This window comes from Mytilus californianus, unplaced genomic scaffold (assembly GCF_021869535.1).
Source record: "Mytilus californianus isolate M0D057914Y unplaced genomic scaffold, xbMytCali1.0.p SCAF_3, whole genome shotgun sequence".
NCBI classification, from domain to species: domain Eukaryota; kingdom Metazoa; phylum Mollusca; class Bivalvia; order Mytilida; family Mytilidae; genus Mytilus; species Mytilus californianus.
The window spans coordinates 94,166,622-94,182,573 of NW_026262679.1; the positions used below are offsets into that span (position 1 = coordinate 94,166,622).

Sequence of the window (15,952 nt, forward strand, 5' to 3'; positions counted from 1 at the left end):
ATTATATACTTTATAAGTCGCTGCTTGTCATGTGGTATTGTTGTATGTAATATTTCAATTTTTACCTTTTATTGAATGATATTGCTTTTTATTTGCTTAAGAATGTTTATTTGTATGAATATTTTAAAGCAGATTTTTTTTTCAATGTATTTCTATAATTATTATTTTATTTATTTTTTTGGGGGGCAAAAAATGTGTATTCGTATTTTGAAGTTTCTAGATTTATATTTCATCTCATTTTTTTTTATCACAAATGTTAACCCATTATAAATACTTTATAAGTCGCTGCTTGTTCCTAGACCTTTCGTGAATTGACCATTTCGATCTATATGCTAGTATTGTTTATTATTATCATTATTATTATATCAGCCACTGTTTTGTATAAAGGGAAAGCCCGAAATTAAGTCAAAGGGCAATACTTTATTACGAGGGATAGCAATGCATGATTTATTCATTTCTTGAAACTTCATTGAAAATTATTTATGGTTTATCTGATTAAAAATCGCAATGTATTGTTTTAATTTCTACTTTGTATCTGTGGAAGTATTCTTACTTAAGAACAAATATACAACTTTTCTTTCCGAAAATTTGCAATACTTACAACTAGTCCTTTAGTTATATTGTTTGATCTGTGCAGATTATTATACGATATATTGATACTGTAAAATATCAGCTGCAAATCGCAATATGAAGTTTTTTGTCGATTGTTTCGAGCAGATGAAATTTTGCAATATCGATATGCTTGTTGAAAAAATGATAATCGGATTGTATTTAAGGGATTTTAATGATAAACACAATAGTTGTTTTCTTTGTTATACATGATAACTAGAACACGAACAAATATATTTGACATCATCACAATGCCGTGATGTGCAATTTTATGAAGAGCCGAACATAGTGATGAAGCCACTGTAAAGTCCGATGCATGCATCTATCGTTAAGATATAATACAAGTTAAAAAATTTCAAATTTATTGGTGTCATACTAAGAAATATTAATAAATTATCGGATCTAGCGTTAATGGTGTATGTATATATACAAATTTGATACGTCATGCATTGTTTACTTCTTTACATCATTCTATCAAATGACGTTAAAACTAATGGAACCATTATTAAACTTTATGATTGTGAAACATTATAATTGTATGTAAAAGATTGAAAACACCAGTCTCTCTTTATGTTTTTTTTTGTTGATATCATTAGTACTGTTTGCATAATTTTTAAGGCCATGGCATGCATATTTTCTTTTACTGCTAACGAATTATAATAGTCGTCGTCAGTTAAAGATTTTCTTCTTACTTTCAGATAACGAGTTTGACGAACTCGAACTTCAAGTCGTCCGATATAAACCAGAAGGTTTGGACACCCTATGCAGGAATACGAAGTTTTCAAGAAAAGAATTACAAATAATGTACAGAGGTTTTAAACAAGTAAGTAATACTACTAAGATAAAGGGAAAATTTGCAATTCATGGCCATTTGCTCCCTTAAGGTAGGCCATTAGTTTACCAATTTACAAATCTCGAGAATCCATTAATAATTTACAAATCAAGGTACCAAACACAAACTGAGGGAATCGCATAAACTCCAAAAGGAGCGAAATCTGCTACTTGAACAGGATGATAGGCTTCTTCTGCTGAGCATGAAGTTTCAAAATTCTAATCCGCACTCTGTCAAAATGTCACAATTGGGAATAGGACATACAAGTAATCGGTAAATAATGATCGGACGACATTTCTGGTATATATATATCGAAGAGCTCGAAAACATTTCGGTAGTGAGTTAAGACACAGACACATGGTACAGGTAAACCAATCGTGATAGTGACCGTGAAAGTAATGTAGTGTCGATATCAGTCGTATAATCTCATATCTCTGTTTGGACAGTTTGTGTGTAAGGAGTACACCCCTGTTAATGAAGTCCGTATAGTGTGAACATGCACGAGCGTAATGTAATGATTGAGATATATATTCACCATACATAGGGGTACAGAATGTGTTACAATGAAGCTTCTATTCTAAGGCGTGTGTAAATTATTACGCTGAAATTATAATAGTTAAACATTAATTATAAAAAGGTAATAACTTTTTCGAAGTATAATAATAAAAAAGAGAGGGGTAATAATCCAAAGACTTATTATGTTTCAAGTACAATGAAGTGTACGATTGAAAATTCTACTTGCAAGTCCGTAGTAACTTGCACCATTAGATTAGCATGATACACACACGTGGTAGAAGAGAAAATCAATCAGACTGTTTAATTAAGTGTCAAACATTTGATGTAACAGCAAATAATGAAGACAGCAATATCGATAAAGTATGAAAATAAACAAGTTACTGATAGATACACTATTATTAATAATGATTGCAATTTAAAAAGGTTAATTATTAAGTACATAAATGTAACTACTGCGATGTTTATTTTCTTCTGTTACTGTAACCACGCCCTTTAAATCTTGACATTTTTAAAACTTTTGCAATAATAGCATGCTAGTTAAATGTAGCTTAATAATGAAAATTCGAAATCAAATAATATACATGGTAGAAATTTAATGATGTAGATCTTTTCCTCAAAATAAATGTAAGATTTCTAATTTCGAAACACGCCATTATGTATTTTCCGTTTATATACTCCGAGACAGGTTTTAAAGAGCAAATTTAGGATATTCGAAGTCTGAAATACATTAAAAAAAAAGACATAAACTTTTCTTACAATTGAAACCAAACATACACCGTAGTAGTTAGAAACCACTATCATGTTAGAAAATTAAAATTTCTAGTGCATACAAAGTACATTTTATACTAAATAAGAAGATATTTTGAACATCAATAATCTACTGTCGCCTTAATTAACAATGTAAGTATAAATTTCATTAGTCCTAGTATCACTAAATAGAAGAGTACAGAAGTTGGAATCGAATGACCTCCAAACAGATTTGGACTATACAGCTGTCTAATTCATGTATATTCCATATCTTTCATACTAGAGGTGAATGGAGATTCCTCGACGAAACTTTCATCGTCAAGATACTCACTGTATGTACCATTGCCATGCAATTTGTACTGTTCACTATGTATCTATTCCAGATCATTTCAGTCATTTCTTAGTAGATTAGAAATTAATTGAATGCAAAGTAACTTTTTTTTTAAAGTAATGCGTTTCCCTTCAAATGCCTGGAAATATGACTATGGACTTTTGTTTCTTACAAATTAAAAACCTCTGTTCGTTTTATTCGATATGCCAGAAAATATTTTATTTTGACTTTTTGTGTGAATTTTTAAAGTTATGAACTAAACTCAAGTAAATAAGCGTGAAATATTTAAAACAAAACTGAAGACTTTAGGTTTTCCTATTCAGAGATTTCAGATAGCTTCAAGACCAATTTACAGTTTCAGTAATCAAAATGTTATCTAGTGTATGTGTCTTTGTCAAATAATACGCTTAGCAAAGATAATGTTTTAATTAATAATGTATTTCAATTACAGGAATGTCCTACGGGGATTGTAAGCGAAGAAACGTTCAAAGAAATTTATGCTCAGTTCTTTCCACAAGGAGGTATGCTTTGTATTTCAGATTTTTTTCTCTCTAAAATAATGCCCAGAAATCGTCTCTCATGTCTTTGCCCAATTAGTTCATTCGTCTGGTCATATGTTTATAGAACGGCTGGATCCAATCTTTCTTGTTTGAGATGAACTGTTTGCGGCAATATCATGGTTTGTTTTGGTGGTGTTGTCATCTTCGTTCGACAAAACAGTTTCTATGACTAACCTCTTGTTTTAGTTGATCATTATTATAAAGGTTCTAATTATTGTTTTTCTTTTTGTATTCGCATGTGTTTGTCGTCAGAGCGACATGTCGTAGCTAAAGAGAGGCGGAAGATGTTCAGTAGATATGATTTACTTTCGAACAATAATAAGACTTAAACGCCGAATGTCACTGATTGAGCCACACCTGATCCCTCCCGGGCACATTTTCTCATCCCAATTTTTGATGGGTTTCATTTGTTCAATCTTTTTTATGTATAGAGTTTTGTTGACTGTTGTTTTCTTTTTTTTTTTTTTTTTTATTTACGGTTTTTTGTTACGTCCGTGTTATCTTCTCCCCTTTGTTACAATAAAACATATGATACATTAAGTTTATACGAACATTTCTGTATTAGTTAAGTCCAAACATTTCAACAAAAAAGAAAAAAAATCACTAAAAGCAGAAAGCAACAAACAAAACCAGAGAAAATCAACAGATATTAAAGGAGGATAATAAAAAAATATTTTAACGATACTTTATTCCTACAGTGTCTTCCATATTCGGTAATGATTTATAGAAAAAAACATCTAGCTATTCTGTTTTTAAACTAATTGAATATTGTTGTAATAGGAAACATCAATATATGTCAAATTCCGTTCAAATGAATATTTTTGTATTTGTTTCATATATTGTTTAGATTCCAGTTCATATGCACACTATGTTTTTAATACATTTGATCATGATCGGAGCGGAACTATTAGTTTTGAGGTAAGTACATTTTTAATTAAAAATTTTAAAAATTGTACAACAAAAATATAAGTACCTGGAGTTGAACTTAAAACAAAATGCGCAGGATAACACATGTGTTATAAATTTTATGAAATTCGTGATGTGTGAAAGAGACCAAGAATAATTATTAATACATCATAATTGGTTTATTGTGGTAATATGTTAGCGAACAACGGGATGTTGACTGTAAACACACACTTCGGGACCGAAGAATGTGGATGCAGATTATCTTTATCCATTATTACAATTTGAAATGCAATATGACACTTTTTTGTTTATACCAGATTGATTGTCACTTAGAAACAAATTAAGGTTTAACTTTCAATGATAAATAATTTACATATAAGTATGCATATATTTATAGTTGCAGTTTGTTTTAAATATACAGATAATCGAAAAACAATATCCATCATCGAATTTAAGAATGCATTTTCTGCACTCATTAACACAAATATATTGTATTTATTAACTAATGATGCATGGTCGATTTTAATACTTTTGACTGTCGTAATTACTAAAACATCTAACTTTCATCTTCTTTCAGGAGTTTGTGATAGGTCTGTCTGTGTTATCACGAGGTTCATTACAAGAAAGGCTACAATGGGCTTTCGGTTTGTATGACATAAACGGGGATGGTCTTATTACACGAGAAGAAATGTTAGATATAGTTTCTGCTATTTATGATATGATGGGGCGTTTTTCTGAACCCTCCGTAGACGAAAACACCACCAAAGATCATGTTGAAAAAGTCTTTCAGGTAAATACAAATTACCCGTAACTCCTTAACATAAATAATATGGATTGAAAAAATACGAATTGAACCAATGTAAACCCAACTAAATTTACCAAAGTACCAAATGTATGATTAAAATGAGACGTGGGTATATGTATAAATATATTGGTCATTGCAATCATGAATATTTGCACATAAACATATCTACCGAGCGTCCTTATACAACGGGCATTAAGGATGTGCGCTCCTGTGTTTCAAAATAACAAGCCTTTTAAAAGACTGTTATGAATTGATAGTATATAAATAACGGAACTAAAAAAGCAAAAAAAAAAAGTATTGATCTGTATCCTTGTTTTTGAGATATAATCAATTGAAAAGTTGGCGGAAAATGATTCTCTCTAGATTTTTTATACATTTAATATTGGCACCTTTTTTCTCTAAAAAACATTTTCAAAAATGCCTTTCAAACTTTTTGTAATAAAAATATGGAAAGAAAAGTAGGGGTTAGCGGGCAAAATTTGTATTGGCACTATACATAGATAAAACTAGGGGATTCCGAACATCTGACAAAAAGTCAAAAACAAGAGTAGCGAACATCCTTAATTTGCGACTTAAATGTACGTAAAAATTAGAAGTCAAATTCTTCAAATTGTACTTACTTTTAGAAGAAAGTAATGGATGCACAGAGCTGAATTTACGAATTATTATTTCTTTACATCTTAGGTTGATGTGAGGCGGTTTACAGCAAAAGATACGATAACGTTTTTATCAATAATTTAGTTCGTTTTTTGAACCAACATAAATTTGGATAATTTTTTTTGTTGGCTTTACATCGAATAGTCTTTTACCCGCAAGCGTTTGAAGTCGTCATTCAAAATAGAGATACATTTATCAGTTGGTGCTTTCATTCTGCACACGGCTATGAAGATGAAATTTAACTAATTAACGTCTTAAAGGGGGATCTGTAGTGTAACGTAATTGTTATCTTCTCAGTTCAATAAATATGCGTTTAACATTAGGTAAGAGTTTGATAAAATGTTTTTTCTTTGACATTTATTGATAAGCATTATTTTAACTCTCCTTCCACCAGACACAATTACATTTTATGATACATGTTATTTTCAAGGTCCCCGGTTGCATGATCTTATATACACTGATGCTTTCAAAAAGTTCAAAGCCAATAATTGCTGTGAAGTGTAAGATATTATCTGAGCTAACATTTTGGTTACTATGGATTCAATATTATTCGTTGGATACCAATTTTCGTGGATTTCGTGGTTACAGGTGAACCACGAAATTAAATGTTCAACGAATACCAAATTTTCTAAAGGCTTGTATGTAGACTTTGGCAAAACCACGAAATTAAATATCCTCGAACATGCAAGTTTTCCTTAATCCATGAAAATTGGTACCCACGAAAATAAATGAATCCACAGTATAGAGGAAAATTGTAGATCTAGGAAAATGAAAACATAAACGAAACTAGTAAACTTAGAAGATAATTTAAACGGCATATGTTATTAAGTAATTAATTCTTCAAAAATTTTCTCATATTGTATGTAATTTTATGTTTTAGGTAAAAAGATATGATTGTTACAATTATATTGTTAAACAATATAAAAAGTTATCAAAACTTATCTTTATTCTTTAGAAAATGGACCTAAATAAAGACGGGGTAATATCATTAGAGGAATTCATGGAAACCTGTAGACGCGTAAGTTCCTTTAACAAGCTGTTAGTCATAACATGAGAACTGACTGTGTACCGGGACAAAATGTTCATGATTTCATATTTTAAAAAAGTAATTAAAGGTGCAAGTTTTATGACAACAACGCCGTTATTCAGCAAAAAAAAAGAAATTCAAAATGTAAAAGTAACCGTATTTCCATTGACTGTATGTCCCACTTTCAAAACATTTCCTAATTTCCTGAAACAAAATAAAGATTTGAACATTTCAACACAGTCATCAATTACTGCAGTAACATGAGTCGCACGTACTAAAATGGGGATCATTTATTTGTATTACGACCATTAGGTCGTCACTACTGATTGATGCTAGATTACTGTTATTCCCAAATAAAATAAGTATTCTTAAATCTTTCGAATTATGTTATTGGAGCAATGAAGTATTAAATTAGGCAAACAGTTTTACTTTACTAGGTTCTTTTTGTCAGCTTCGGTCAGCAAAGGAAACTTTTAGGATTTTATTGACACAGAAGTGACTTTATATACCCAATTTCTTTCAGACAGCTTCATGCATACCCGTAAATCAAGACGTTTTATTGTAAGAATATTAACATTGACAGGAGAAAAATTATGATTCCATTGTACATTACATAATTAATACTGATATAACTAAAACATCCCTATACGATAAAACATAAAGTCAAATTTCAATTGTTTGGAAGTAAATCAAAGGGAAAGAACGCAAAGTAAATGAATATTGAACATAAACAATAAACATATGTGCAGCATTTGCCAGCATTACTATTATAAAAACACAATTTTTTTCTTTGTGTTTTTTAAGTTCAATACAATTTATACGTGATGTATTCTATTTTGTAGGATGAAAACATAATAAAAGGAATGGCTATATTTGATACAGTTTTGTAGTACATTGAAGAATTCGATTATTCCACAGTAAGACTTTCATTCATGTGATCCGCATTGTGAGGTGTGAACGTGTTATCACATTCCAGTTTGTCTGTATAATGTGTATTAAACGTTGGTACACAGATATTGTAACGTCAAGCATGTGATTGATACGGACGAAAGACCACATTTTGTGTTTTTGTAAATGTGTTCCGAAATATCATTGTATGATCGCATTTATTTCAATGAGAGCAAATCATATGAAATTGATTTAGAGTCAGACTTACTGGCTATTTTTCAATTCCATGTTCAGAATCCACTTTCCAAAGAAGTTATGTAAGATCAAAAATTAAATCAAAGATCATTTTATATTGATCGAATTTGATAATTCCTTTCCATTTTTTCTTAAAAGGATTGGTTTTTTTAAGAATAGTCTCTTTTTTAAATGCAAGTAAATTTTAGAATTTAATCGTGCAACCATTTTAAGTAATATATCAGTGTAGAGTATAATTGATACAGGTTATGATGTATCATTTTATTTAATTTTGTATACTTCACTCAACACTTATGTATAGTTTGACATGCACAAACAGTTCTTTTATTTTGGATGTGTACTGAATACTTGACTTGTGTCTATAATGGGTTCTCACTATAAATTCAAAATGCAGTCTAGAATCTTTATTTGACAGAAGAGTCAAATTACAATGTATTCCCAATAGATGATGAAGCATTTATTAATCTGGAGTCTGTCGTACGTTTGCCCAATGAAAACCGCATTGTACTTAGTTTCATGTCAATATTCGCCCTTTTTATTCCCAAAAAGAATAGTATCAGATTTTATAATCAGACATACGGGGTAAGGTCAGTTTTCCTTTTTTCTTTAGAAAAGAAAAATGTCCGTTTTTCAGTAGATTTTGTTGTGTTATTAAATTGTGATATTCTATTTATCAGTGAACACCATAAGCACATTGTATATGACTTTATACCTTTGCGTGTATAATTTTACAAGATTATTATCTTGTTAATAATAAATCTACTAAAAAGTAAACTGTTTTTCATATCTAATATATTGAAATATCTAAGTGGTGTATATGCATATAAGGAGATATAATGTTTACGTCAATAAGACGACAACCTAGCGACAAAAATAACGGAAAGACATCTAGAGTCAACATGGAGTATTCCACAATATACAGGTGTTTAAACAATATGTATAACTCTGAACTGTCCCGAGTTAAAAGAAAGTTGTGAATTAATTTAATGTTCTATCAAAGATCTGCTTACAAACCAAATTCCTTAACTAACATACATATTAAGATATGACAGAAGACTTATGTAATAGAAAAACAAAGGAAATGAGGCATCCGTTCATGACACAAAATCAGCACATGCAAAGCAAAAGGAAAAACGCATAAAAAAGCATTTACGTCTACATTGAGCGAGAAAAAAGTTTAGATATTCAGACTGTTCTCACTCTTAAACTGTTTTCGTTTTTTTTTTTAGAAATAATAAAATAAAACACACGCATATCTGTTTTACCGTTTGACTGATTTGGGCTGTTTCCTGTTCGTTGTTATCTCAGTGACACATTCTTCGTTTCCATTCTCAATTACATTAACTAATTAACGAATCCCTAAAAAAACCGTTTATGACGTATGTGTCTATATTAAGAGAAACAAATATTGTAAAATAGAGAATGGAAATGGGGAATGTGTCAAAGAGACAACATCCCGATCAAAGAGTAAAAACACAGCCGAAGGCCACCAATGGGTCTTTAACACAGCGAGAAAATCCCGCACCCAGAGGCGGATCTCAGCTGGCACCTAAACAAAAATGTGTTCTATTTCCGTGAAAATGGACGTCACACTAAACTCCTAAACATATAAATGAACTAAAATTAAAAAAACATATAAGACTAACAAAGTCCAGAGGATCCTGACTTGGTACTAGCCAATGTAGATTAAACAAACACACAGCAATACGTACAGAAACTCAGTTTAAAAGAAGTCCGAGTCCGATGTCAGAATAGGTAAGAAAAGAAACTAATGACAATTGTAACTGTTTTCACTTTTATCTTTTTTAGCTCACCTGTTTTTGTCTAAAATTGAGGTGGCCGAAATCATGTTCAGTCTGAACCTGTATATATGTTATGAATCATCATCAAATACAACATATATTTAGATATTAAGACTGAACACAAATGCGGCCACTTTCATTTTAGACAAAAACCGTCTAAAAATAAGCACAAAAAAATAAACGGACATTTTTGAAAGGTTTGTTTTAAATGTCAAATGTCGAAAAGGGATGAGAAGACACCAAAAAGCCACAATCGAAGTCAATAAGTCGAAGAAAAACACACATTATCATGCATAAAATAATAATGTCGAAAAGTACAAACATAATTCGACAAGATTATATACAGAAAACTTAAAATTGAGCAATACGGTTCCTACAAAAAACTGGAGTGAACTTAATTGTTTTTGAATGGTAGGAGTTCCTACTCTATCTGTGTCAACCTCCGTATTACTAATGGCAAGTAAAAATGTCGCATTCAGTGACGTCAAAATCGAGTGACATAAGGTGTTCTAAAAAGCTTATTATTATAATTGACGTAAGTACATCGTATTGCATCCTTTGCCATGGAATATTTAGCAAATTTAAAAGCAAGTATTTCATTTGCCCTTAATTGTATATTTTTTAAATGATAGGGTTTTACAATATAGATGTTAGGGTATATGTCAATGAGACGAAGACCAAACAACATACAGTTATATCAATATACTAGTATATCTAACAGATTAAATTGCAGAGGAAAAGGTGGTCATTCTTAAAGCCTAAAAATCCCTGTAGAAATTCAAATAGAAACCATTAACTGTGAAAACAAATCTATATTTTAGTTCTCCTTATTGCATTTCAGAGTAATCCCTCTTTCCTTATCAATTGTACTTAACTGGCATGTCACAATATACAATACATCCTGGGATCGAAACAATCATTGTAAATACAACAAAATAACTAAACACATAAAAAGTTACTTTAATAAATGACTGCAAATATATAATATCAATTAAACAAAAAAACGAACAAATGGTCCTTTTTGGAAGAATTATTAAACTGTATTAACGAACGTCATATGTTGAAAAATGGTATTAAAAAACTTACAAACAACTATTTTAACTAACATGGAGAATAATGAATAGGTTTATTCATTTAAAATGATACATAAGGAAAATATGAGGTTCGAAATATTGGTTGTATCTGAATAAAACTTCAACAGGAACGCTCTTTGGCTAAATATGTTTAAAGTCAAAGAAAAACACAATATTCTAGCAACAAACCTGCAGAGTTATAAAGGGAAAAGCCAGCATGTATCAACTTTGCAGAAGTAGTTTTGAATTTTAAAGAAGTAAAGTAACAGAATATTGAACAACATATTGAATGAGATGAGGGGTATTTTTCTTGGCAGCAAAATGGTTTTATACTCAATTCGGTATGACATAGAATCAATAGTAATTTACCAATGTTGAAATCTCGTGAATTCATGTCGATAATACAAATCAAAATAAAAAAAACTAATAACTGAGGAAATCGCATGAACTTTAAAAGGATGTGAGCGGGGGTTTGCCTTTCGGGTAAGCGTATCCCTCTATGCATGCATCACTCGCCATGCGAGTCTACACTCAGAAAAAGTTTCACAATAGGGAATACAACACAATCGGTAAAATTACAGATTAGGCGACTATTCTTTCTAAAAATCTATGGTCACGAAAGTATGTCCCCTTTTAGATGCACAACACATCGTTTCGCTCAACCAATTAGTGATGGTGACTCTTAAACTTATAAAGTGTCGATTTCAGTCATTCTTCCTCGTGAACCTACTGCAGCAGATTGGCGTAAGTAGCACCCTTGTTAATTCGGTCCTTAAAATGTGAACATGTACTCGCGTAACGTATCAATTAAGATATGTAAACGCCATACGATTGCTCAGAGGGTATGATGTTATTGCTGAGAAATGGGATGTTGAAATTGTCACGTGTGTTTATAAACGCTTTAAGGAAGATTCATGGTATACCGCCATCTTGAATTGTACAATCCCAGTACAAAATCGGTCTAGTTATTTGCCCAAATCTGCAAATTTGGAGACAGATTTGCAATTAATTGGTTAGACTGTTTATTTATATAAAGAAAACTTGGTGATTTATTGTATAACTCAAAATATTTAAACAAATATCAAATTTTGTGTTTTTAGAATCAATTTTTTCAAATAAGCTATTTAAGGGGAGATAACTTTTTAAGTAAAAAATATATACTGGACTGATAGGGAAATTTTTTATTTTTACTTGTAGCAAGAAAACAAGTAAGGTGACACCATTTTTTCTTTTGATTTTCTTAAAATATATTATAAAACCTATCTTCTCACAATTTATTTCAAAATTCTATTTCATAGATTTTATTTTATGCACACAAATGTGTTTTTTCATGAACAATCTAACCAAATTTATGCAATTTTCAACGACTCACAGCTTGGAAAATAGCACGGTGACCCATACTTTTTATTATATTTTTGAAAAAAGCATAGTAAAATCTTCATTTTGGCAAAGTATAAGAAAATTCTATCTCGAGAAATATATACCTATGATCTACCTTAAAAGGTATGAAAAATGGCACGCTCTTGGAATAATTATTCATCGTATAGAATGTTACTAACCGATAGTGTATACCTTCTGTCTAAGCAAATTTTCCCTTGTTTTTATATTTTTCAATCTGTCCGATTCTTAAATAAAGACAACGAGTATGATTGTTTGTCACGTCCTTATGTTATGTTGTTGTCCAATAGTCCATTGATATGTCATTTAGATGATTTAATAACACAATGATACATGATATAAATGCAGAACAAGTACGACTCATAACAATGCTTTTGGCATGAATATCTATAAAATAATTTAATAACTTGACTGTTATTTCAATTTAACATAAGTGATAATCTACGTAACATTTTTTTATGTCTTTCATTTTGTTTTAATTCGATAGAGTTGATAGCTTAAACGATCTTTGATTACTTTTCGGCTATGATCCATAAAAAACGTAATATTTTTTTCACATAAAAATACAATGAGAAAAATACACATCATAAATATACATTGTCGTCTTAAAGAATGAGTCATATCCCTTAAATCATTGGTTAATTGGCATTTCAATTTAAAGTGTTTACTTTTTTTCTTTATCAATTCTATACTGTGTGTAATAAAATACGACGTCTGGTCATGCTATGTTATTAAAATTGCCTTTATAACATAAACTTATTTTTGTTAAGTCAAACAGCAATTGATAATATTATCGTGTACGACATAAACCTGACAAATTCCACATTAATTATTATTTAAAGTTATCCCTAATATTGAATGTTCAAGGCTAAGGCCGTGTTCACACAAAACGTCGCGTACTGTAAACCTATTTACAATTAGTTTCATGTAATGAATACTGGTTTCTCAATAAATATGTTCTCATCTGTACATCGGTTTTTAATTACCTGTACATGAGAATTATTCACATCAATAAACTGCATATATACGTTATTTACATTTTCATTACATAGAATTGAATTAAAAATTTCTCTGTAAACTTTTGCGTCAGTAAGGTGTAATTGTTTGTTTATTATTAAAGTAATAAAAATGGTTTTGTCCAACGAAGATGAATGGTAAGTAACTTAAGAAAATCGTTCTATTGATTTGGAGAGCTTTGAAAGTTCAACAAAAAAAAGATTTTGAAAATGATTGATTGATTGGTTGTTTGTTTCTTGACGTCCAGTTGCAAATATTTCGTGCAATTTCAGGACAGCACAAAAAGTTGTTGCACTCTCTTTTCACGAGGCATCGGATTAAATATTCCCATTCTGGCCAGACGTGTTTGCTGTGTACCTGTATAGCTCGCACAACCAAACGGACGCCCAAATTTGGCAAGTGTTTTACTTCCGATTAGAAGAAAACATTAGTGACCATATTTCTATTTCCTAGTCAATCTTGGGGTGATTTTCGAAATGAATATTCTGGACTGGTACTAACTGTAAAAAATAACTTTGTCCAAGACAGGATGAAAATAAATATTTTGTACTACAAAATGTAGGAGTAGTTGTGTATTTAAGTGGAAATAATTTTGCGCTAAATAAATAAGCCGTATTATCAACAGGCTCATAATGAATATTCCATCAGCAAATAATACCCCTCCCACTGAAAATCAAATGGTCTACAAAGACTATTTAAATTGAAATTTTTTTTAACTGAGCAAATTTTTAGCTTTTGTCATACACGTAAGCAAATATTTACTAAATAACTTAATTCATAATATTATTATGATCATTTTTATTCAATATACGTTATTTCTTTAAATCTTGATAATAAAATCCACGATCTCAATATCTTGTTTTATTGTACACTTAACCCACACAAGGCCTACATTGACAATCAACTGCATATAATCAAAACCTGATTTAAACTACATGTAAACACTGTTTTTTTTTTTTTAATTGGGAACGTAATAGAGTTTAGTTTAAGTGTTGAGTACACTTACACCACACCGAGCTTTGCTCAATGTGAACACGGCCTTAGTATAATAGTTATTTAATTTTCATATGGTAGACCATATCCATTTAATTATTTCAGAACCTATCAAACACCGATTATTTTTTTAATATTGTAATAAAGACAAAAATACTGACTTGATTATTGAATAGCAAAATGTTTTATAACATTCAAGGATATATATTAATTGTGCAAAAATCCTCAAATGATCACTGATAGACTAAAGCTAAGGCAATACTTGAATGTCATGTAAAATTTGAACTTTTAAGAAACTAGATTTTACTTTGCTTAAAACTGCTCAAGATATTAAAGTAGGTTTACAAGTATCCGGGTTTCTAAGGCTTAATTATTATTGACACGACATATATTTAAAAAGAGGAAACTCTTATCTCTGCAATGATCAAAATTTTATTTCATAGAACGAACATTTGTTCCAAAATGCAAAAAAAGTAATAATAGAAATAAAATGATTTTAAATGCTGTATATTTACGCATTAAATACTTGTCTTGAAATATTTGGGTTTTTAAGTTAGAATAATTAATAAATATAATTAAGTTTGAAAAAAAGATCGTCTTTGTTATAAAAACAAATCCCGATAACGCTTGAATATATGCATACTTGTGTATCCAAAATAAACAATTATCATGGACAACAATAAAAGGCTAGAGGAAGACACATAATCGTAAGGTTAAAAATGATAACAGCAATCATAGGCAAAATACTGGAATAAATTTTAATAGTTAACGTTTCAGCAGATTTAAACACGTGTCTTGTATAAACAATGTTAGCAAATCCAGCAGATAATCTTTTTCTGTGACATAACATTCAATAACACCCATACATAACGACGTTTAAGGTATATCCTGTTTTAAGCCTGTGCTGAATATCCTGATAAAAAGATAAGTTATATGACGATGCTTTCCGTCTTATATAAAAAGTAATAACATCTGTAGACGGGGTAAACATCTACATTATAAATATTTTCAATCTTTACACGTGACATCCAAAGATAAGGTGATAAAACTTTCTCTTTCATTACAGAACAGTGTCAAACATCGACATTCCTTTAGTTATATTTTCATCCTAAAAAAAAACACAGAATAAATAATTATGTCGTGCCTACATAATTATTGACATCGTTTTAACTATCTTCTACAGTTTTCAAAACAATGGACCAACCCTAGACAGAATAATATCCATTTGTGTATATTAATATTTATTTTGATTTGCTTGAAATTTAGGTTTTCCATTGCAAAACATGATCTTAGACATTTCAAAATATTTTAAGTTCACAGATTTCACATTATCCAAACTTTTCTATTGGCGATATTGCTGGCTTGTCTATCTTCAATTGGTTATAGTTGCCTTTTGATAATCATCCCCTTTTTAACTTAATTACAGGCTTTGCTTACCCGTCTTGAATATTTGATTTTTATTTGAGTTCCGAACAAAGTAAGCTGTAGGTTGATTAACTAACGGCCTAACTATAAGTCCAGAAAACTCAAAGATCT

At 30.2% G+C, this 15,952-nt stretch overlaps 2 protein-coding genes across 7 annotated transcripts in view; one reads left to right on the top strand and one right to left on the bottom strand.

The window, feature by feature from the left end:
* Positions 1-8,907, top strand: part of LOC127735472 (Kv channel-interacting protein 4-like) — a 219,095-nt gene extending 210,188 nt beyond the window's left edge. For all 6 annotated transcript variants that reach the window (XM_052245637.1, XM_052245638.1, XM_052245642.1 and 3 more), the window contains 6 exons: positions 1,308-1,432; positions 3,487-3,556; positions 4,443-4,513; positions 5,079-5,291; positions 6,919-6,981; positions 7,833-8,907. In XM_052245637.1, coding sequence (XP_052101597.1) covers positions 1,308-1,432; positions 3,487-3,556; positions 4,443-4,513; positions 5,079-5,291; positions 6,919-6,981; positions 7,833-7,880 — 590 coding nt within the window. In that variant the 3' untranslated portion in view covers positions 7,881-8,907. The remainder of the gene's footprint in view (positions 1-1,307; positions 1,433-3,486; positions 3,557-4,442; positions 4,514-5,078; positions 5,292-6,918; positions 6,982-7,832) is intronic.
* A 1,972-nt stretch (positions 8,908-10,879) lies between these two features.
* Positions 10,880-15,952, bottom strand: part of LOC127735475 (Kv channel-interacting protein 4-like) — a 43,852-nt gene continuing 38,779 nt past the window's right edge. The window contains exon 7 of the mRNA XM_052245644.1: positions 10,880-15,524. Coding sequence (XP_052101604.1) covers positions 15,477-15,524 — 48 coding nt within the window. The 3' untranslated portion in view covers positions 10,880-15,476. The remainder of the gene's footprint in view (positions 15,525-15,952) is intronic.